This window comes from Phodopus roborovskii, unplaced genomic scaffold (assembly GCF_943737965.1).
Source record: "Phodopus roborovskii unplaced genomic scaffold, PHOROB, whole genome shotgun sequence".
Taxonomy (NCBI): Eukaryota; Metazoa; Chordata; class Mammalia; order Rodentia; family Cricetidae; genus Phodopus; species Phodopus roborovskii.
The window spans coordinates 7,487,501-7,511,830 of NW_026126645.1; the positions used below are offsets into that span (position 1 = coordinate 7,487,501).

The window sequence follows — 24,330 nt, forward strand, 5'->3', positions numbered from 1 at the left end:
CACCAGAAAGTCGACAGTGTTGAAATTGGATGCAGGCCAGCCCATCCCTGGAGGGCACCCAGCTTATTCAGTCATTCCCCGCTTCTCTCCTCCAGTTTCTCCTGTTCCTGCTGGCTGTGAAGCTTGCCAGTGTCTCCAGAGATGGGCTTGGAGCATAAGTCTTATCAGCCTCTCAGTGGTTGCTAGGAACACTCTGTCCCTGAAGTGTCCCCAGCAAAGGAGAAGGCAAACGTTGGGCATTTGGTCAGCCTGAGGTCAGGGCAGACACCAGACTGTTCTTAGAGCCCAGCTGGGACTCTGATTACTCCTGGAGGAAGCAGCCAGACTGCCCGCAAGACTCTGGGGCAGGCTCTCTGCCATCACTGTCAGGCCCTTGGTGTGTGATATCAAGCTAAGCCTCTGTTCTCTATGTGACAGAAGGCTTTGGGTTGAGGTTTAGGAAGCTCCGGGCCCAGCAAGAAACAAGAGAGTTCCAGACACCCACCTGACATAGTACTTCTGCAGCAGACCCATGTTCTCCTGGAATAGCCGCAGGTAGCTCTCCAAGGAGTTCTCATTGAGAGCCAGGTAGAGCCAGGCGCGGCCTGCAGAGAAAGCAAGGCTAACTCAGCTACTGGGCAGCTGCTTTTCATTAGCCAAACAAAGGTGTGTGAGGAACTAGGCAGCCCAACAGCCTTCAGGTCAGGCCTTAGCTTGTGGTCAACAGGAAAGTCAGCCAGAGCGCAGAAGGCACGGTGGTGGCCTTTTTGAATGACTTTTTGAGATATTCGAGGATGCTGGCCCAATCCTTCAGGCTAACATCCCATGGGCTCGGCCTAGGACTCTTGGAGTCCAGTTTTCTTGTGGATCATGTTCCCCTTCACTTCGCCAGTGACACCCACAGACGGTCACGTGCATGGGGAAAATGAGGCTTTGTGGAAGGCGGTGGCATGTGAACACCCACTGCCACTTGACACTACAAGGCAGAGAGCTGCCTCAGGCTGACCTGGGCTGGACCCAAGCTCCCTACACAGGGAGAGCATAGCTAGCCCCTGGTTCTACTCACTGCGCCCCAGGTTGGTGGCCACATGCTGTAGCACCTCGATATGCTTGATGGCCTCTCTGCGGGTGAAATGGACCACGAGCACCCAGTAGCCGGACGAAAGGTCCTGCAATCTGCAAGGACAGGACAGCAGGGCTGGAACTAGGGAGGGCTGCCTCAGGCAACCATCCCTGCCCCAGGGGCTTTACTGTAGCCAGTCTGAGCAAGACTCCTCTGGTAAGATGACAAAGAACGGAGACAGACAAGAACAGGAATGTCTCTGTGGGGGGCATCTGGGTCCCCTAGGCCTGGCTCCATCAGCCCCAAGAGCAGCCTGCACTCACCCGTACAGCAGGGCGTGGTCCAGGTGCTCACACAGGCGTTGCAGGACCTTGTCATGGTTCCGGATAGCAGGGGTCTCATCTTCACACGCTGCAAAGTAGCTCTGCAGCTGAAAGAGGATAATGCTGCTACAGAGAGCTGCAGGCAGACAGCATGCTGTGATGGCCAGGTGAGTTGGCTTCCAACTGCCCTGTTGAATGCTGACCTTGCCCAGGAGTTTCCAGAGGGCAAGGGCTCTGAGGAGGGACTCCGCATAGACAGCCCTGTGCTGGTGAGGGAAGCCCAGCTTGCAAGAGTGTCGGTGGTACTAAGCTTTGGGGCAGGGCCATAGGCTGCACTTGCTGCCTGGGCCCCACACGGTGATATCCGTGTAAGTCAAACTTACACAGGTAAACACACACACACACACACACACACACACACACACACACACAGCCTGTTGGTAATACCTGAAGGCATTTCAAAAAGATTACCAATCAGCCCTCTACAAAAAATCATTTATTTAAAGCGTGGGCCTCCTGGAGCTGTTCTCTGTACACACTGAGGTCTGATAAACCAGATCATCTGCTCTGATGCCTTCCTGCCAGAGGCTGACATGGGCATTGAATTCGCCTGAGGAACCTGGCCAGATCTAGGTGTGTGCCAGGTTCATGTCAAACCCTATGCCAAGAAAGACACTGTTCCCTGGGCTGGAGAGAAGGGCAAAAAAAGGGAAGGGGAAATGGAGAGGGAGGGAGGGGAGGAGGAAGAGGGAAGGGGAGAAGGTTGAGGTCACAGATGAGGTACCCTGAAGTACCCTCAGCCCACCAGGCTGATTCAGGAGGACGAGCTTTGTCAAATTAGGGCAAGGAGGCTTGGATTCTCAGACCGAGTTCTATGCAACCAGATCAGGACCCTCCATTCCTGTCACCGTTCCAGTGGCCCAGATGGAAAATGCAAGAACAGAGCACAGATCCCTGAGTACTGGGGTAGGGTTTAAGCTCCTGGGACAACTGTATTCTCAAGTGTTCTCTGGAAACAGTGATGGAGACGGCTGCAGCAGCTGAGATGGGTCAGCCACACCAGGGAGCATGTGCTCTTGAAGTGAGGCCAACCATTCAACTCCCACAACAAAAACAGTCTCTTCTCTCCGACCCGAAGCAAGCCCTGCAGCCTGGCTGACGGGACAGAATTCAGTCCTGAAGGGTCTGCCCACTTCTCATGCGGGCAGAAGGAGCAGAAGGAAGAAAGCCTTCTAGAGCAGTCAGACGGACTAAACCCACAATGCAGCACGGCACATTGGCAATGGCTGTTTTAAATGATTCTCAACTGGCGATTTAAAATTTTGTATTATTTATTTTATGTGTCTGAATTAATTTATATGTCTATATGTATGTCTGTGCACCACACTTATGTCTCGTGTTCAAGAGACGAAGACATCGGATCCCCTGGGACTAAAGTTACAGATAGCTGTGAACCACCACATGGGTGCTGGGAACTGAACCCGGGTCCTCTGGAAGAGCAGCCATTACTCTTAACCACTAAGCCATTTCTCCAGCCGCCCTCACCCCAATCTTGGGTTTATAATAGAACCATGCTGAACCCAGAGACTGTTCACATCGAGAGATGTTGTCTCACAGATCTAGTCTTCCTACCCAGGGACACAGGCTCCACCCTCATTCGCTCTCCTTTTATATCTCGACAGCTGTCTTTAGATATGTCCTGCACATACCAGGGTGAGTGCAAATCTACAGGGTATCATGACTCAGAGAGCAATCTGCCACCATGAAACCATTAAAACACAAACACACACACACACACACACACACACACACACACACACACACACACGGCCAGTGAGATGGCTCAGCATCACAGGGCTTGCTACCAAGCCCGATGACCTGAGTTCAATCCTCGGCCATAGCACATGTAAACCCCCCTCCACATACATACAAAATAAGTAAAAACCATAATGATAAGAGTAGGAAAGGATACCACGATGGCGCAGAGGACTGAGGCAGGAAGCAAGAGTGTTAAGTCTGACATGCCGCATAACATCACACCCTCAGAAAGCTACTTGACTCCGACTCATTTCTTTTCCTCCAAAATGAATTAAAGGGACTTTTTGCAGCTGAGCTGTCTGGCCCAGTACCTGCTAGCCTGATGTGGTTGCATGAAGTTAAATAAAGTCAAGGGGTTGCAATGTGGCTGCATTTAGCATGCACACGGTCTGAGCTTGATTCCCAGCACCAGACATACTGCTCATCTTAAAAACAAAACAAAATTTAAGCTAACTTAAATGGAACAGAAAGTAGCACCAGCCATAATTCAAGTGGCCAGCAGCCACCCGAGGCAAGCAGCTCTGTCCTGGACAGGTCAGATGCCTGTCGCTGCCATCACGGCAGACTGTCCTGCTGGCTGCTGCTGGCTTAGGGAATCACATAATAAAAGGCATGCAAGAGGCTCGGCATAGCTGGTGAGCAACAATTGGCAAATACACATTCGCTGAGATGATGAACAGTAATGAATTTTCAGTCCTACCAATGGCGTTGCATATGGCTAAATATACACCGCTGTTTGCAGTAACTCTTATATTAGCAGTGGTTCCTACTCTCCACTCTTTCTTTAAAATTTTTTTAACTTGCGTGCACATGTCCTAGTTTCATTTCTGTTGCTGTGATAAATTAGGAAGAAAGGGTTTATCTTAGGGTCACCATCCTTCATGGTAGGGGAACCCAAGGCAGCAGGAACTTGGCATATCATATTCACCACAATCACAGGCAGAGAGGAAGGAATGTGTGTGTGTTAGTTTGAGCTTAGTCCCCTCCTTATACTTACATAGCTCAGCTGCCCCCCCCCACATAAGGACTGGCACTGTCCACAGTGAGCTGGCTCTTCCCATGTCTGTTAACATAATCAAGATAATCCTCTAGATATGCTGACAGGCCAATTTTGAAATGTCATGTTGAAACTCATTGTAGATTTTGTCATACTGACAGTTAAAATGAAAACCATCACCACATGTGTGTGCATGGTATGTGTGTGTGCATGGTATGTGTGTGTGCATGGTATATGTGATGTATGTGTGTGCATGGTATACGTGTGTGCATGGTATGTGTGTGTACATGGTATGTGTGTGTGCATGGTATGTGTGTGTGCATGGTATGTGTGTGTGCATGGTATATGTGATGTATGTGTGTGCATGGTATATGTGTGTGCTTGGGAAGAAGGGCAGAGATTGACAATTATTTCTTTAGACTTGAAACAGGGTCTTGCTATGTAGCCTTACCTGCCCTGAAACTTGATATGCAGACCAGGCTGGTCTCAAACTCAGAGAGCCACCTGCCTCTGCCTCCCAAGTGCTGGGATTAAAGGCCTGTGCCACTCTGTTTAAAGACAGTCTCTGAACCAAGGGTTTACCAATTGGCTAAGTTAGCTGTCAGTGGGCTCCAGAGATCTGCCTAACTCTGCCCCACTAGCTCTGTAGTGCCGATGGGAGTTACCATGTCCAGCTTTTATGGGGGTCTTGGAATCAGCACTTGGGTCCTCATGCTTGCAAGGCAGGCACTTCACCAGCTGAGCCTCTCCTCAGCTCCCTTAGGCTGATTTAGAATTTCTGTGATCTGAAGGGGGACAGTCTGGGGCCCATGCTATGACCAGGCACAGCTTGAGAAGAGCAGGAAGAAGAACGCCCAGAGCCAATGATAGAAGAGCTCAAGGAGCTGCGTCAACAGCTCAAGCTCATACATATGCTGAGAGCCAGCCAGCAAAGCAGGCACAAAGGCAAACAAACATCGCAAGTGCTCTCTGTGAGCCAGGAGAGGCAGCTGGCAACCACATCCCACAGCTGCAGGACCAGGAGAGCAAACAGGGGATACGGGCTTCAGATGCAACCAGCAGACAGGATATAATGAACAGCCCGGAAATACAGTTGGCATCTTTTCTCCCAAATGGCTCTCTGGTTGTTGTCGATATCTGCCGATAGTGCTAATGCCAGTTATAATCAAATTCATCGAATAATTGAGCGCTTTTTATATGCACGAGTAAGGTAGCAGAGTGCGTTAGAGCATGGGTCCTGGACAGGTGTGGTCTACATGCCAGCTCTATTCTCACTGCGTGAGCATGGGTGGGTTATCCAGCTGCTTCAAGCTTGGTTTCCTAAAGGCTTCCAGGCAGTGGTAAATCATCCCCTTAATCCCAGCACTGTGGAGGCAGAAGCAATAGGATCTTGTGAGTTCAAGGCCAGCCTGGTCTATGTAGTGAGTTCCAGGCTAGCTGTGAAAACAGAGAAACCGAGAAACCCTGCCTCAAAAAAAAAAAAAAAAAAAAAAAAAAAAAAAGGCCTCATAAACACTTTACAAGTGTGAGCGGCAGCATGATGCTGATGTGCTGATGACACTCAGGGACACAATTTAATCATCAAAGTAACACCATAACTGAGGCCACATAGCTAGTAACTGGCAGTCAGATTTTAAACATAAGTATTTTAATCACACTTGGGTTCAAAGTCCCTGAACAAATGTCATAGTTACCAGGTGTGGTGACACACACTGTTATCCCAGCACTCTGGAGACTCGGGCAGGAATGAGATACTTCTTAAAAATATTTATTTATTTATTTATCATGTACAGTGTACTGAGCGTTCTGTCTGCACGTATGCATGCAGGCCAGAAGAGGGCATCAGATCTCATTACAGATGGTTGTGAACCATGATGTGGTTGCTGGGAATTGAACCAGAACCTCTAGAAGCACAGCTAGGGCTCTTAACCACTGAGCTATCTCTCCAGCCCAGGAATGAAAATTTGAGGATAACCTAGACTACACAGGCAGCCCTTACCTCAAAAACCAACACAAAGCAAGCAAACAATTCTTTTCTAATGTAGTTTAAGAGCCCAAGAAAGAAAAACTCAGTGCCTCCCAACCAGAATTTAAACATTCACAGCAGGCCAGGAGAGATAGCTCAGGGGTCAGGAGCACTCACTGATCTTGCAGAGGACCTGGGCTCAGTTCCCAGCACCCCTCAGCGGCTCCTGACCAGCTGTAACTCCAGTTCCGGGGGACCTAGCGCTCTCTTCTGGCCTTCATGAGCGCCGGGCACACATGTGGTGCACATACATACATGTAGGCAAAACACTCACACATGCAAAATAAAAACAAGTAAATCTTAAAGCCTGTAGATGACGGCTGGAGATCTGTTGGAAATCACTGTGACTCTCCCTCCTTGTGTCCCCTGAGTCTCACAGAGGAGCACCCCACTTCTGGGGAGAACTCACCCTGCTGATCAGAGGGTGTCCTCTGGGCAGAGTTGGCAGGACACACAATTCTGTGTTTGTTATCTACGCTGCCTTGGTGTCACAGTGACAGAATTCAGCAGACAGTGGAGGCTAAACTGCCTGAAAGGCCTATGTGGCTCTGTGTAGAAAATGATGCTGGCCCATGGCTTAAGGTCTTGTGAAAGGTGGAAGCAAGAACACACTGTGACAGCTGGGCTGTGACAGGAGCAGTGTCTCCTAAGGTCAGTTCAGCAGAGGCCAGAAGTGGGCGGTTCAAGTCTTCAGGAGTCATATAGTTCACTAAACACTACTGTGATGGGGGATGTCCTTCTGTATGCTGCGAATATGTTTCTCTTATTGGTTGATGGATAAAGCTGTTTCGGTCAATGGTCAGGCAGGATATAGCCAGGCAGGAAATACAGGCAGGACTACCAGACGAGGAGAAGGCTGAGAAGAGTATCGCAGAGTGGCCAGGGAGATGCCATGTAGCCACCGAAGGAGTATCATGCCAGAGCATTATGGGTAAGCCACAGCCTCCTAGCAATACATAGTTTAGTAGAAATGGGATAATAATTAAGAGAGAGCTAGCCAATAAGAAACCTGAGCCATTGCCCAAATAGTTTATAATTAATATAAACTTCTGTGTGTTTATATGGGACTAAACGGGGCTGCAGGATCAGGAGGTAGAGAAACTGCCTACACTAACTACCTCATATGTATAGATATGAAATCCACCCCCCCCCCAGCTCAGTATAGCAGTCTGGGGCTCAAAGCCAGGGATCTGTGCATGCTAAACAATTACATTACACGGAATACGTCCCTGGCCTCGGATGCCATTCTTCACAGAAATCTACAAAGTCCTGGCATTTGTAACATTTACCTTCTGGTACTAGAGATAAACTATATGCAACTACACATTCGATATAGCATTGGAGATAAGTATTATTTTAAAGCGTAGAAGGGCATGGCCTGTGGTCTGTTCTGGGCCAGGGACAATCCCTCCAAGGATGATCACTGAGGTTTGTAGGGGATGAGTGTTTGTGTCTCAGAACGGGCAAAGGTCCCGCCCAAGGCATGCACAACTGTGAGGCTGATGTGGCTGAGCTTGGGGACTGAGGATGCGAGTGGATGAGGCTGAGCTCAGGGAGTAAGGATGGGAGAGGTAAGAGATGAGGCCTCAAAGGCAGCTGAGGGCCAGGTCACAGACAGGCCACGTGAGGGCTTCAGACTTCATTTCCAGTTGGATGCAAAGCTGCTAAAGGCTTGAGCACCAGAAGATGACTTGATCAGGTGTGTGTCACAGGCTACTGTATGGCATGTCCAGACTGTAGAATCCAAACTGGAGGTGGAGAGCTTGGCCGGAAGGGAGAACCAGGGTAGCAGCACCAGGTAGCTATGGTGTTGGAGGAAGTGAGAAGGGGTAAGACTGAGGAAGGAGCTGAAAATTGTGTCCAGGGGTTCATCAAAGGACGAGATGCTACGTATGAGAAAAAGGAAGTGATGGCAATTCTAGGTTTTCTGGTCCCAGCCATTATAGGTTAGATGGCACTCTGCCACGAGACATGAAAGGGGAGCTGTCCAGGAAGTGCTGGGGAAATGGGCTGAGATGCACAGACAGCCATGCTGGATGCTGAGGTCAGGGAAAGGTCCTCTGAGTACTGCCCAGGGGGTACCACCCTTTGACTAGGGGCTCCACAGAGGCACTTGAATTACTTGAGAAATACAATGATGCTCAGGCCGCTTTCTGGGCCAACGCAGCAGAGTCTGTAGATGGACCAGACACTACCCTTCTTTTAGCATCCCCAGGAAATTCCATGCACGGTCAGCATGCTGGGACAAGAGCAGATGCAAGGTCCCAAGGCAGGACAACCACAAGGCAATCCAATATGGCTGCAGCCCAGTGGCTGACATGGTGGGTAACACAAGATGAGGTCAGTAGGGTGGCTGAGAGTCAGATCATGTAGTACATGCTGCAGAAGCCATGGGAAAGAATTTGCAGAGAGAGGGCACCATGGCTTACCTGGGTCACAGTGGCCAAGGATCTAAAATGATGTGATAGGAACCTTGATGAATGGCCCTGGGGTTAGGGGTAGGGATGTTCCATTGAACATGTTTTGAGTCAACAAGGCATTATTTAAAGGACTGCAATAATTGGAAATTGAAACCCAGCAGATTCTTCAACTTTCTGTTTTGAGTCAAGGTCTCTTGTAGTCCAGGCTGGCCTTCAACTTTCAGTGTAGCCCAGGATAACCTTAAACTTCTGATCCTCCTACTGCCAACTCCCATGTGCTGAGATTACAGGCCTGGTTACTCTTGGTTCATGCGGTTCTGGAGATGGGACCCAGGACTTCATGCTCTTTACAAACTGAGCTACAACCCAGCCCTGATGACATTGAGGAAATTCATTACTATTTTCCCCCAAGACATGGTTGTCCTGGAACTCTGTAGGCCAGGCTGGCCTCAAACTCACAGAGATCCACCTGTCTCTGCCTCCCTGAGTGCTGGGGTTAAAGGCGTGCGCTACCACCCTGGCTATTATCACAAAGTTTTATAAAGGAGGTAATGGTGGTATCGGCTCCTGTGGGAACAAGAATTGTCTACAAGCAATGTACACTGAAGTTGCTATGGATGACTAGAAATATGTTCGTAATAATGGGAAAATAAGACAGCTGAGAGAAAAGGCAGAGAGGAAGGGAGGGAACCAAAGAACAGGAGACAGCAAATACCAAAAACTCCTTTGACCAGTTTTGCTAGAAGGATGAAGGACAGGTGGAACAAGAAAGACAGCTCCATCCTGGCCTCCTGTGAGGGACACAGGTGGGCCTGGTGCTTGACTACAGGAGGGTGAGAAAGTTCCCATCAGGAGAAACTGAAAAGCATCAAGACGAGGGGCTGGAGAGATGGCCGGGTAGCTAAGAGCACTGACTGCTCTTCCAGAGGACCTGGGTTCAATTCACAGAACCCACATCAGGTGACTCACAGTTGTCTGTCACTCCAGCTCCAGGGGAGCCAACCTCACTATTCTGGCCTCTGCAGGCTCCAGTACACAAACGGCACACACTCACATAGACCCACATAAATAAAACAATACCAAAGAAGCAAGATCAGCTAGACCAAAGAGGGACTGAATATTTTGTAAAGCAGCCCTTTTTAAGGCAGCCTGTTCCCAGACCACACCCTGGATTGGCTAAGCTGATATTCTGTCTTCCCTTTTGGGGTGTGTGTTCAGATATCAGGCCCAGGGAGAGCTTGTTTAGTTCATCCTAGACTCCCTTAAAGCCAGGAAGATGCACTCCTTAAGCACCCTGGGGAGACTGGTAATCACATGACTACAGTAGCCCTGTGACTTCAGGGAAACCGTGGGTAGCACTCACAACAGAGCCAAGAGCTGTCTGAGCTGTCTGAGCCAGAGCATTCTGATCAGGGCGGGTTCCACTCTCAGTTCGGAGACCTCTCCTATAGACAGCTGACTTACGATAACACTGAGTCCCATGACAGGCACTGGGCAACCCTCCTGGACTGGTTCTTAATAGAGAACTCATAGGTGGCTGTGTAAGATCATAAATAGTCCAGTGCAAAGATGGGGGCATGTGACCTTTTTCCTTGTGACCTGGTCAGGCTGGAGGGGTTTTTTGTTTTGTTTTGTTTTTCTTTGTTTGGTTTTGGTCTTTTGAGACAGGGTTTGTAGACCAGGCTGGTCTCAAACTCACAGAGATCCTCCTGCCTCTGCCTCACGAGTGTGCCACCACCGCCCGGCCTAAGTTGGAGTTTTTAAATGAAGCTTCTTTTAATGAGAGAGGACCTCAAGTAGTCCAGGCAGCTATGTAGCCAAGGATGAGCTTGAATTTTCGGTCCTCCTGCCTTGGCTTCCTAAGTGCTGAAGTTTGAGGTGTCCCACATCATGCCTGGTTTTATGCCATGTTGGCAATCACAACCCAAGCCTTGTGCATGCTAAGCAGGCATTCTGTCAATTGAGCTGCATCCGGAGTCCCATGAAGCTCCTTGAGAACAATAATGTCTGTGTCACGTGGTCCAAGGAGCAAACTACCACTGCCAGCAGGGTAGACTCCCCAGCAGGGCACTAGTCAGGACCGGATGCTCCAACATCCAAGTGTTTCTAAGGCAACCATCTGACCATCAGCACTTTCCCACGGCCTCATTAAGAATGCCCTGTGCAGGATGGCATGTGGAGGGAGAGAGACCCAGAGAGCAGGGGTCAGTGTGGCAGCAAGCAAAGCACAAACACGCCGGAAGTCAGAAAAATAACCGCTGGACCAGAACCCTCATTTTAAGGCTGATGAAAGGAAAAGTGATGGGGATGTTTCTCTTATTGGTTGATGAATAAAACACTGATTGGCCAGTACCCAGGTAAAAAGAATAGGCAGGGCTACCAGACTAGGAGGATTCTGGAGAAAGGAAGGCAGAGAGAAACCACCAGGAGACGCCATGTAGCAGAGGAAGGAGTAACAGGTTCAGACCCTTCTCCAGTAAGATAAGACCACGTGGAAATACTTAGATTAATAGAAATGGGTTAATAATTAAGAGAGAGCTAGCCAATAAGAAGCCCGAGCCATTGGCCAAACAGTTTATAATTAATATGTCTGTGTGTGCTTATTTGGGGTTAATCGGCTGTGAGCCCAGACTGGAAAGAAACTCCAGCTACAGAAAAGCACTTCCCATACCACTGGCCACATGTGCTGAGACCACAGAGGTGGCTCCCCCTGCTTCCATCCCATCAGAGATGAAGCGCAGGTTTCGAGGGGCTCAGTAACTTGAACCACAGTGCTGGGAAAGTTCTAGTTTCTTCCTTCCTTGACAGCATGAGCTTACAGGTCCCAGCTGTCTGCAGCTCCACCAACACCTGCCAACTTCTGACTCTGTCTCTTGGTTTTACGGTCTCTACCCAAAGGTACCACTGCACCTTACCCTGGAACAGACTCCCAGTGAAACCAGTAACAACGGCCCATGAAACTAGAAAGCACAAAAATCACCCCGCATGAGAACCAATGTGAGACCCTGAGATGTACACGTGGCCAGTCCCTTCTCCTCATGGGCATGACGTTCCTGTCCCTGAGCTGATGTCTCTGTGGGGCAGTCACTCCCTGAGTCCTCGAGGTGTCCTAAAGAGTCTGTTTGCCATGGCCTGCAATGTCCTTGAGTCAGTGTTGGCAAAATTAAGGCTCCTTGGCACATGCCTTTAATCCCAGTACTCAGGAGGCAGAGGCAGGTGGATCTCTGTGAGTTTAAGGCCAGCCTGGTCTATGGAGTGAGTTCCAGGACAGCCAGGGATACACAGGGAAACCCTGTTTCAACCCTGCCCCCCCAAAAAAGACAAAAGAGCACTGGCTTCTCTACCAGGACCTGAGTTAGGTTCCCAGCACCAGCATGCCTTTAATCCCAGCACTTGAGAGGCAGAGGCAGGCAGATTTCTATGAATTCAAGGCCAGCCTGGTCTACTGAGTGAGCTCCAGGACAACCAAGGCTACACCGAGAAACCCTGTCTCAAAAAAAAAAAAAAAAACACCAAAACAGACAAAAGACTTATTTTTTTATGTGTGTGTGGATCAAGGGACTGCCTCTAATGTCAGTTCCTCAGGAACGAGGTCGACTTTGGGTTTTTGGAGCTAAGGTCTCACAGTTGGCCTGGAATTCACTGGATGGGCTAGGCTGGCTAGCCATCAAGTCCCAGGAATCCTGCTGCCACCACCTCACCAGTGTGATTACAAGCATGGTCCACTATGGGCGGCTTTTTAAAGTGGGTCCTGGTAATTAAACGCCAGTCCTCCTGCACTTTACTGACTGACCCTCCTCGACAGGCACCTCCCCCCCTCCACACACTGCAACCCTGTGTCCCAGGATTTGCTCACTGCTGATTCCTAGCAATGGCAAGAGCACTGGGCAGACAGCAGTCACTCAACAGATACATCAAACACGCATCATTCATAGAGGGCCAGCCCACAAGGTTAACCCATGGGAAGGGGACAAACGTGAGCAAAGTATAATGATGCACACATATTAGTGTCATGATGGAACCCATAAGCATTAAAAAGACCGACCTACAGAGACATGGTTATCACTTTAAGGCGGACATCATGGAGAAACGGGAAATAACGGGGGCCAGCAAAGCGGTTCCTAGGCTAACCCTGCTCTTTCTGAGATTAATGGCTTTGGATGCAGTCTCCCTGAGCCTACCCTCCCTACCGTCAGACAGGCAGCAGCGTGTGGTGTTACTGACAGGACAGGCGTGGATAGGAGCTAGCTCTGAGTGGTTAAACGTGGGGAGTCCAGCTGTGATCTCCTCTTCCTCTCAGCGAGTTTGGATGCTTCAAGGCTCAGCAGTCTCCCAACACCCAAAACAAAGAGCTTGAGTGAGGCTGGGGGATGTGGCTCAGTGGGCAGGGAGCTTGCCTAGTGCACAAAGCCTTGGGTTCCACCCCCAGAACACATAAAACCAGTGAGGTGCTCCATGTGGCAACAGGGGGGTCAGAAGTTCAAAATCATCCTTGGCTACATAGTGTGCTCAAGGCCAACATGGACTTCATGAGACCATCTAAGAAAAAAAGCTAAAACTGACCAGTGACCTATGACTTCCAAATACCAAGGTGGGCATCCAGTGTGTTTCAAATGTGCACGCTCCCTTCCTTGTTCTCCCCCCTCCCCCCGCCAATGCGTTACTTGGAATGTTTGAGTTCCCACTATGAAACAGCCGTCTGGGGAGACAGACTATAGGAAGCAGACGCATTCTTCCTTGTGTGCTCCTGCAGGGTTTAATATTCACGCAAGGGGAGAAGATGAATCACAGATACAGAGGATGGAGAAGACTGAAGCAGGGCCACCTGGCTAGAGGACAGGGACTCGCTCAGGTCCCCAGGTGAAACCAACAAACCAGTGAACTTCCAGCCTCTGCCTGAGACCTCATTACTCTCCCGCCTCACATGGGAGCTCAGTATATTCACACAGGAGGCAGCCAGGACTGCTGCCTAGGCTGGACCAGGAGGCCAGTTCCAGGCAAGGGCTATTCATTCTATCCACACTGCAGGGCAGGTTCCAACCACCACACGGGGGAGCTCCATTGCCAACCAGAGAGGCCACCTGGGAGAATTATGTATTCAGCATTTCCTGTGGCTACGAAGTTTTCACAGCAACACACCATGGTGATGAACCGTGAGGCGGAGACAGGCACTCCAGGGGGACAGTCTACCCGCAGGGACAAGCACTCCAGGAGATGAGCTACCTAGCAGAGCCAGCCTTCTCCTCCTGGCAACAGTCACACTCAGCTCTTATCTGGGTGTCTTGACCACTGCACCCCCCCCCCCACTCAGTGCACCGCTCAACCTAACCTTTGACAGCTAACAGCAGAGTTTCAGTTTCTCCATGACCTTCTTTCACACTGGGCTCCAATAGATGAATTTAGAAGGGGAATCACAGAGTCCCCAGGGAGCCACCCAACTCCTGAGTGTCAGCCTTGGTCCGCCACGGAGCCCACTATTGCCAGCAGGTGGCGGTTTCTCTACCCAGGAGCAGGTCTCTCAATGTGAATGGCTCTAAGCTAGAGCCAAGCCCAGGATGGACAAGGCCTCAAGTGTTCTCTGACGGGGTGGGAAGGACCACAATGTCACGCGGCTTCAAATAGAAACCTGATGTCAGAGAAGGATTGCATAAAAAGAGAAGTATATTGCAAGCGGAATGGGCAGGGCTAAGGAAAAGCAGGCAACACTTGTCTCACATCTGTTCCTGGGCCTCTGTGGGGTGACCTACAGGGTCAGAGCCTGTGCACACACTATGCAATTCCTGGCTGGGGGCCTTGAGTCCTTTCACAGCCTCTTCTGCAACCAAAGAGAAAAAGCCATGGCCAGAGCCACAATTAAGCAGAAGGGAAAGGGAAGCACTCGCTTTGGAAAATGTGTGCATGGTTATTATGTTATTTTACTCTTCACTCGGGGGTTTTTAGAACATTTTCCCTGGAAGCAGACAGAACAAAACTATTGATCTAAAGCGACAGGCCCTAGCAGGGCGGAGCTATCTGAAGGAGTTGAAAAAAGGCACACGCCTTTAATCCCAGCACAGGTGGATCTCTGTGAGTTCAAGGCTAGCCTGATCTACATAGTGAGTTCTAGGACAGCCAGGGCAATGTAGAGCCCTGTCTCAAAAATCAGGGGAAAGCTCACTCTCCTGGGCAGCCTCTGAGGCAGCAGCACACAGCTGAATCCAGACCCCATGGGGTTAGAGGGGGCCTCTGGCCAATAGCTGCTTGGGGAGGCCTAGGGCTGATGGGGCCTGGGGGAGGGGCTTCCGGCCGATGGGGTCCACGTGCTGGAAACAGGCTGTCTCTGAGCCTTATTTAGCAGGAGATAGAGTCTACCTTAAACCAAGCAGGTGAAGAAGCCGGCCAGACAAGCAGCCACTGCCTTACTATCAATGTCTTATGAATTTGTTTACCCTGTTTAAGGAGGAGACACAGGATGGTTACTTTTCGTTGCATACTTGAGATGTCTGTGGCGTTATTATTATTAAAAACACTAATCATAAAGATAATTTTGAAGGCAGGTCTAAGCTAGTCTTAATTTCATGGCAGTCCTTCTGCCCTAGCCTTCCTACTGCTGAGTATTTATGTGTTTTTATTGTTGATTTTTTTTTGGGGGGGGGGTCTTGTTTAGTTTTTTTGAGACAGAGTCCCATGTAGCCCAGGCTGGCTCAGAACTCTTTATGTAGCCAAGGATGATCTTGAATTTTGGATCCTCCTGCTTTTACCTCCTAGTGTTGGGATTAAAGGTGTGCCCACCTCCCCCCCACCCACATAGTTCTGGGGGTCCAGTCCAGGACTTTATGTGTGCTAGGCAAGTAGCCTACCACTGAGCTACCAGTTCACTTCTGTGCTTTCAGGTGTGTATGGTGCATGTGTGTGGGGTGGTGCATGTAGCATGAGTGTGGTGCATGCATGTGTGATGCATGTAGTGTGTGGCATGTGTGTGGTTCCTGTATGTGGGGTACATGTGCCTGTGATGCTTGTTTACATGGTATGTATGTGTGGTAGGTAGGTATGGTGCATGTGTGTAGTGTGGTACATATGGGGTATGTGTGTGCTGCATATATGTGTCTTCAGAACATGTTACTTAGCACAGAGTCATAAGCCTGTGATGCCAGGGAGGTGCTGTTACAGGACGCTGGCCTCCTAGGATACAGTCCGAGGCCAGCTCAGGCTACAGAGTGACAGACATCCTGTCTCTCTTACTGTTTCCTTAGGATAATTCTTTCTTTTCTCCTTCAGGAGCTATCCTTGCTGAAGCTAGCCACCTCTGAGCCTTCATCACACTCTGCCTTAGGCCCATGCAGCACTGGACAGAATCTGAAATGGGCTTAGGTAAACTGACTAAATACTCCTCATCTTCTACTATAAGGTTGCTTCCAGATGGATGGACATTATCCCTGCCCCATGTGGCCTTCCTAGGGCTTAGGACAGTGGTTCTCAACCTTCCTAACGCTGCGACCCTTTCATACAGTTCCTCACGCACGGCGTGCTGACCACTAACCATAAAAGTATTGTCATTGCTATTTCATAGATAATTTTGCTGCTGTTATGAATCATAATGGAAATATCTACCATGTGACCCCTGTGAGTGGTGCGACCGTAAGTTGTGAACTGCTGGCCTAGGGCGAGGACCAAGGGAAGGTGCGCATGAAACTGAATATGCTTCACAACCACATGACTCATGCTGCCCCATTCACCCCATTCACCCCACATAACGTAAAGACGGTGCTCAATGCTCACTGGGCTGCTACAGGCCTGGTCACATCATTTCTCTGAAAATGCTCCCCAGCCCACCTTGACAGGGACTTTTTTGGGTATACCCTCATGTCTGTATATAAACTACTGCCTGTAGGCCAGAATGTAGCCTACCTATTTTTATAAAGGGTTACTGAAATGCAGCCTCACCCCTAAGTTGGTTGCTTTGGAGCAAAAAAGAATTGGGTAATCTCAGAGAAGACTAAGCAGCTTAAAAATATTCATCACCTGATCCTTTTACAGGAAGTTTACAGGAAGCAGGTTATGGTGCCCCAGGTCTATAATTGTATCTATTTTGGAGGCTAAGGCAAGAGAACACAAGTTCAAGAGCAGCCTGGGCAATTTAGTTAGAGCCTGTCTCAGAAAAGTAAAAAAGGAACACTCAGGATACAGCTCAGTGGGTGGAGCATCTGCCCAGCATCCAGAGGTCCTGGGTTCAATACCCAGCAACCCACAGAAGCAGGGTGTGGTGAGGCTTGCCTGTAATTCCAGCACTTGCAATGGGGAGGGGGAGATCAAAAGTCCTCAGAGGTCGTTTTTTTTTTTTTTGTCAGCCTGGGCTATCTAAAAAATACAAGGCAAAATAAAATAATAAAATTAAAAAGGGCTGCGGTCATGGTAGAGAGCTTATAGAGCGTGTACAAGGCCCTGCATTCCAGCTCCACCACAGGGGGAAAAAGACAAGGAAAAGCTACAAATATTTCAGCCTAAGTGTGTGGCAGGCATTGTGTTGAGAATTGCCTACCACACATTGCATTTTTTCATGGAACTGAGTTCCCATTATAGCATGACTAGCAGAGTCTGATTGGTGAGGTCAGCAGAAGCTCCACTGTCTGCCAGGGTCCTTATGCCCAACGACAAATCCCGGATCCAGAGCTGGGCCTAGGTCTGTGCACCTCTGGCCTGTGTGCCAGGCTGTATGGCTTTTCCAGGGTGCACACTCTAGCCACATCTAGCAGAGCCCTTGATACTTTTGAGATTGGCCCAATTCCTGTTGTCCTCAGCAGACCACCTGAGGGGTCCCACTTTGGGGGAAGAAGTTCCTTCTAGCGCATACTTCTCTCTCTCTCTGAGAAGTCTACCACTTTGTCAAGGCCTCTCGCTCTCAACCAATACAGAGTCTTTTGGAAGGCCAGAGTTGTTGCTTAAATTATTTCATTATTTTTATCAATGTGTGTCTCTGTGTGTGGGTATGTACACACAGTGCAGGTGCCTGAGAAAGACAGAAGAGGGGGTTGGGTCCTGTGGAACCAGAGTCACAGGCAGTAATGAGCTACCCAATGTGGGTGTGGGATCCCAACTCAGGTCCTCTGGACACACTGCCAGTGCTTTTAGCCACCCAGCTATCTCCCCAGAAATAAATAAATAAATAAATATATATATATATTTAATTTAACCCTCTTTTTTCATCATGAGTTCTGGGGATTGAACCCAGGCCTTCCCGTTTGCATACCAGCTCAGGCTTGCAAGTGCTTTTACCGGCTACACCATCTTACCAGGCCTGGCGGGCCTGCCATGGCTGCTTCTTAGAGAACAGATGAGGCTAGCCTGTGGCCTCGGTGTCTCCTGCTGGAGCTTAACTCTTTCCTTGTTGTTCTGAGATAGAATATCACTGCACCGCTCCAGCTGCCTTCAAACTCAGTGGCTCTGACTAATGCCCTGCCTCAGAGTAAGACTTTCTATAAGCAGAATCTTTCTATTACTTTTTTTATTTCCAAGACAAGAAATATGTAGACCAAGCTGACCTCAAACTCATATAGAAAGTGGCCTGGCTCTGCCTCTGCCTCCCAAGTGCTGGACAATGGCATGTGTCACTATACCCATCTAGAAGTTAAAAGAACCTAAAAGGAGGACATGCATAGTGGTGTGCACTTTTAATTCCAGCACTTGGGAGGTGAATTTGAGGCCAGCCTGGTCTACATAGTGAGACTATTTAAAGAAAGAAAGAAAAGATAAGATAAGCAAGAAGAGGCCCAAAGAGATGGCTCAATGGGTAAAGGCGCTTGCTACCAAGACTGACAACCCAAGTTTGATTCCTGGAACTCACATGGTAGAAGAGAACCACTTCTCAAAAGTCGTCCTCTGACGGACTCTCCCACCTGGCATGTGGCCACCCATAGCACCCATATATATATATATATATATATATATATATATATATATATATATATATACACATGTACCCATACACAGAACAAATAAAATATAATTTTTTAAAAAGAGCAGAAAAGAAACGCTAGTTAAATCTTTTCAAATTAGGCAAGGCTAGAGTTCAAATAGTAAAAACTACACAGACAGACATAAACCCATTCTGATTGCCCATGTAGCTTTTCTGAGAATATGAATTCTACCACCTAGCCTGGGACCTTTTTTGGTTTGTGGTTCCTACTCCTACTTTTTTTGTTTTTGAGACAGGGTCTCAGGATGTAGCCCAGGCTAGCCTGGACCTCAGGATTCTGCTTTGGCCTCCTGAGTGCTGGGATGACAGACACGCATCACCACACCCAACCTTGTGAGGCTGGCCTGTCTCCTCATCCATGTGCATGCCCTTGAGAGGTAGTCATTTCTACCAGGAATTGGGGCAGTGACCAACAGGCACAAGCCCAGACGTAAGCAAAGCATCCTAGTGTCGCTCTGTCCGCGGCCCACTATCAAAAAATACAATCCTAGGCGCTTCGGGTCCTCGATCAGAACTCTGCAATCAGCTTTTTCTAAACTGCCATCCTGGAGTAGAAAGTCTTGGGTACTCCCCAGGACTCCAGGCTGCAGCCGGGCACAGCTGAGGTGACCAGCGAATGCTGCTCCTTAGCCTTTGACCTGAGGAAGGATGGATGCAGTGGATTCCTTAGGGATGCTCTCTGTGCCGGGTCCTCCCCGGAGCCTTCCCGAGGTGTCACCGGCCCCTCTCGGGAAGGCAAGGCCGAATCGAGCACCGGGGAGTTCCGAGGACGCTGACCTCAACTTTGTTTTTTAAAAATAGCTCAGAGGCCACGACGCTCCTGGGAGCCGCCCGCTCCCCCTGCAGGGCTCGGGGTCGCCGGGAGGACGGTGACCCGGGACCCCAGCCACAGAGGCAAGCCGGGGGCCAAGCGACGGGGGCCGGGGAGGGTCCCGGGCCGAAGGAGGCCCCTCACCTTCTTCACCGACAGAGAGATGTTCTCCAGGATTCGGTCCTTCACCTCCCGCGGCTCCATGGCGCTGCCGCCGCCGCCCCGTCGCCGCTTCCCGCGCCGGGCGCCCGGGGCCGCCGCCAACCGCTGCCGCCGGCCGTGCGGGGGCTCCGTCGTGCCGGCCGCGGGCCCCGGCGCCCGCCGCCCTCGCCTCGCCTTGCCCGGGCCTCGCTCCGCTGCCGCCGCCGCCGCCTCCCGAGCGCGGAGCCGGGAAGGAGACGCGGGCTGTGCGCGGCGGCAGGAACTGATGTCAGGCGGGGCGGCGCCAGCACCGGCCGGGAGGGACGGCGGGGACCGGGCGGGCACGCCTCCTCCGAGACCCGGGCCGGCGGGGACCGGGGCCTGCGGGGACCTGGGAGATCCTACACTCGGGGACTCGGAGATCCGGAGTCGCGGGGACTCAGACGGGGCCACGCAGACGCGGGGACTCACACAGCCCGGACCACACAGACGCGGGACCGCATAGACCCGGGACGCACAGACCCGGGAACTCACAGATCCGGGACGCATAGACCCGGGACTCACAGATCCGGGACCTCACAGACCCGGGAACTCACAGATCCGGGACCTCACAGACCCGGGGACTCACGGACCCGGGACGCTTAGACCCGGGACTCAGACCCGGAGACTCACAGACCCGGGACTCAGATCCGGGGACTCACAGACCCGGAACGCATAGACCCGGGACGCATAGACCCGGGAACTTATAGACCCGGAATCTCATAGACCCGGGGACTCACAGACCCGCGACGCAGAACCGGCACCGCTGAGACTTGGCCCTCAAACACCGTGTCCCTGCCCCCACTCACTCCCGCACAACTCCCCTAGACCTCGGGACTTGAGATCACGGACCTCAACGGACCTCGCAGACCCCGGGCCCCCTCCCAACTTCTCAGAGACACCGCGTTATCCTCCGCCATCCCCCAACAGGGCCCTGCACAGGCCTGGAAAACCCGCACAACTCATTAGAGAGAGACCACTCCCTCCTGGCTCTCACCCCCTCCCTCCCACTCAGGACCAGCACAGACAGTACAGTGCCCGCTCCCTCATTCCAAATCTGGCATTCCTCACCCTTGCCCATAGGGGACCCAGACAAGCCCGCATACTTGAAAGATTCTTGGAGACAAGGCCTGGCTACTCAGGGACACCTACCAACTCTTCCCAACCCCTCCAGGGGTTCAGGGTTCAGGGTGTTTGGATGGCTTAGAGACTCCAACACCCAAACTTGGCCCTGACTCCAAAGCAAAATCCTCCATCCTTCCCAACACTCCATCGCCCTCAAACTTCAGGCCATTGCAAATCCCTGGTGACTCTCCTACCTCCAAAACAAACCCTTTTCACGAGCAGACTTCATTCATACCTTCTGTCCTGGCCAGTTTTATGTCAACTCAACACAGGGACACAAGCTAGAGTCATCTGAGAGGAGGGGACTTCAGTTAAGAAAAGGCCTCCATAAGATGGCTGTAGGCAAGCCATAGGGCATGTTCTTAATTAGTGATTGGTGGGGAGGGCCCAGCCTATGATGGGTGGTGCCATCCCTGGGCTGGTGGTCCTAGGTTTCATAGGAAAGCAGGCTGAGCAAACCGTGGGAGAAGTAAGCCAGCGGCAGCATTCTTCCTTGGTATCTGCATCAGCTCCTGCCTCCAGGTCCCTGTTTGAATTCCTGCCTTGGCTTCCCTCAGTGGACTGTGTAATTCAGGATATGTAAGCCAAATAAACCCTTTTGTCATGGTGTTTCATCACAGCAATAGAAAAGTAACTAAGACACCCACACCCTATCTTACTACGAATCAGCCTGAGACCCAGAACAACTCAAGGGATGAACATACCCTGCCCCAAACTCACCAGCTCTACACCTGGGTTCTGTCTCCTACCGGGCTCATTTCTCTAAGTTTGGTCCCCAAATAAACATACCCTCACAGAATGATAAATCCATTCTTTAGACACCAAAACTCTCACTTCTGGCTTCCTAGTTTTCAGTAGTATAGCTCAGGCTAACTCATCCCTAATGTCATCTTGGAGCATTAATTCTACAGCCCATGACTAGAGGACCCCAACCTGTCCCTGACCTCCAAAGAGAGCCCAAAGATGGTGGCAGTGTTACAGTTTTGTTCCCTAGGAGTAGAGAAGGGAACAAAATTGACTCTGAAAACGGGAAGGAAATCTGGGGTTCCCACATTCCTTACCACTTGGGGCTAGGGGGGGCAGAGTCCACAGTACTAATCATGTTGAAACAAAGTGTTAGCCAGGCAGCACACGCCTGTTATCGAAACCCTTAGGAAGTGGAGGCAGGAAGATCAGGAGTTGCAAGCCATTCCTAGCTACATTGTGAGGTGAGTTGTAGGCCAGCCTGGGCTATATGAGACCCTGCCTCAAAACAAGCAAACACATAAAACAAAACAACAAAAGCTCAAGCAAAAACATTAGGCCATGCCTATAATATCAGTGCTGTTTTTGCTTTGTTCTGCTTGTGGTTTTTTTTTTTTTTGAGAGAAGTCTCATTCTGTGGCCCTGGCTGGCCTGAACACTGACTTCCTCTGCTTCTCCAGTGCTTTGATTAAAGGTGTGTACAACCACACCACTAGATCCAGTATTAGTTTTTGAGCCAGGGTCTGACCCTAGCTCTGTCTGACCTTGATCCTCCTGCCTCAGATTCTAAGTACTGAGACACACACCACCAGGATCAACTTGAAACAGGTGTTTCCCATAGAATCTAGACTAAGACTCCAGGAATCTCTCGGGATGTTTTTCTGAACCTAGGACCCATTTTTTGTTTTTGTGGATTGTTCTAGCAGGCCACCCTAAGGGCTTCTCCTACCCTTTATGGAGAAAAGTCAAGTCTCTACAGCAACTGAAGCCAGGGAGTTTTAAATTTGTATTGGACTCAGGAAAATAAGAGTCACCATGGTACGGGGTGGAGGGCAAAACAGTTGGGGATCAGGGTTGCATTTGTTGCCCAGGTAAAGAAAAGATTGAGGGCAGAGGACACATTCCGTAAATGATAAAAGAGACAGATGCCCAGAGGTGTTTGTGTCAAGGATAAAGAAGATCAGCCTGAAAGAATGACTCCAGGGTGCCTACAGGCCCCAACCTGTGAGACACAGGCGTGACTCGAGAGCCACTCAGACCAAAAGTATAGTATGTAGTTATTCCATGCTGCTGAACATCGAGTGACCTGCTCAGCACCGTATTCCAACAAATGTCTCTTCGTGTTTTGGACTCTGGACAGATTCTGTTTCTGCGCTTGTGCGTGCGTGCGTGCGTGTGGCACGCACCATAGGACAGTTTACCATGTTGTTCTTAGGAACACTATCCACCCCTCCTTTGAGACAGGCTCTCTCATTGGCCTGACACTCACCAATTAGTCTAAATTGCTTCTGCCTCCCCAACTATGGAATTAGAATGTATCACAATGCCTGGGACTGAGGAAGGACAATGTCCTTACACAGGCAAGTGCTTTGCTAACTGCAGATTGAGCCAGTCCTCAACTCCCCAGCCCCTTTGATTTTGAAAGAGTATTTCACATAGCCCAGGCTCTCCTTGAACTCTCTGCTGCTGAGGAATACTTTAACTTCTACGGTTAAAGTAGAAGTCCCAGGGGCTGAAATGGCAGGCATGTGCCAGCACATCTGATTTGTATGGCGGTAGGAGTGAATCAAGGCTTTGGGCTGGAGAGATGGCTCCATAGTTAGGAATGTTTGCTGTGTTTATAGAGTACATGGAATTTTGTTTCCAGCATCCCTATTGGCTTACAATGACCTGTAACCCCAGCTCTAGGAGGTCTGGTACCCTCTTCAGACCTCCATATACACAAGTAATTAAACAACAACAACAACAAAAAAAAACAAAACCCAAACCAGTTGTGGTTGCCCACACCTTGAATTCCAACACTAGGGAGGCAGAGGCAGATGGATCTCTAGGAGTTCAAGGTCAACCTAGTCTACATAGGGAGTTCTAGGCCATCTAGGATCACATAGTGAGACCTTGTCTTTTTTTGTTGTTGTGGTTGGTTTGTTTTTCGAGACATACACACGGGCAACACATTCATACACATAAAACTAAAGATTAAAAAAATAAACATAAAAAGAATAGTGACTCTGGGAAACACAGGAGTCCCACCGCTGGGAGTTATAAAGCTGGACGTGGGAAGCCATTCTTTTATTATACAACACTTCCCTGTCACGTGACACGCTCATGAGACTCTGAGTCAAAAGCATCAAGAAACCAAAAGCCTGTGCTGATTCATGTCAGGGCCTCAGGCAGGACATTTGCCCTGGTTTCCAAACCAATGTCACAGAATAAAGGATTTCACAGCCAGGTGTAGCAGCACAAGCCTGTATTCTGGTACTGGGGAAGTACAGGCGGAAAGTCAGGTTCAAGGTCATCCTCAACTACAAGCTGGAGGCTTACCTGGGAGAAGCAAGACGCTGTTTCAAAAAAAAAAAAAAAAAAAAAAAAAAAGAGATAGCTCAGTTATTGAGAGCATGGGTTCAGTTTTCAGCATCTGCATGGCGGCTTACAACATTGGTAAGCCCTCTGGCCTCCTTGAGTAGCAGGATACAGATAAAATATCCATCTATATAAATAAAATTAATAAAAGAGAGATGAAGCCCGGCGTTGGTAGTGCCTGCCTTTAATCCCAGCACTTGGGAAGCAAAGGCAGGCAGATCTCTGTGAGTTCCAGGCCAGCCTGGTCTACAGAGGGAGTTCCAGGACAGGCTCCAAAGCAATACAGAGAAAACCTGTCTGGAAAAACCAGAG

General features: G+C 49.9%; 1 protein-coding gene across 2 annotated transcripts in view; it reads right to left on the bottom strand.

Annotated features, from left to right (window-relative positions):
• Plekhm2 (pleckstrin homology and RUN domain containing M2) overlaps nt 1-19,686 on the bottom strand; it is a 35,204-nt gene extending 15,518 nt beyond the window's left edge. For both annotated transcript variants that reach the window (XM_051173741.1, XM_051173740.1), the window contains exons 1-4: nt 19,534-19,686; nt 1,366-1,472; nt 1,046-1,155; nt 485-584 (exon numbers count right to left, since the gene is read on the bottom strand). In XM_051173741.1, coding sequence (XP_051029698.1) covers nt 485-584; nt 1,046-1,155; nt 1,366-1,472; nt 19,534-19,593 — 377 coding nt within the window. In that variant the 5' untranslated portion in view covers nt 19,594-19,686. The remainder of the gene's footprint in view (nt 1-484; nt 585-1,045; nt 1,156-1,365; nt 1,473-19,533) is intronic.
• Nucleotides 19,687-24,330: the final 4,644 nt, after the last annotated feature.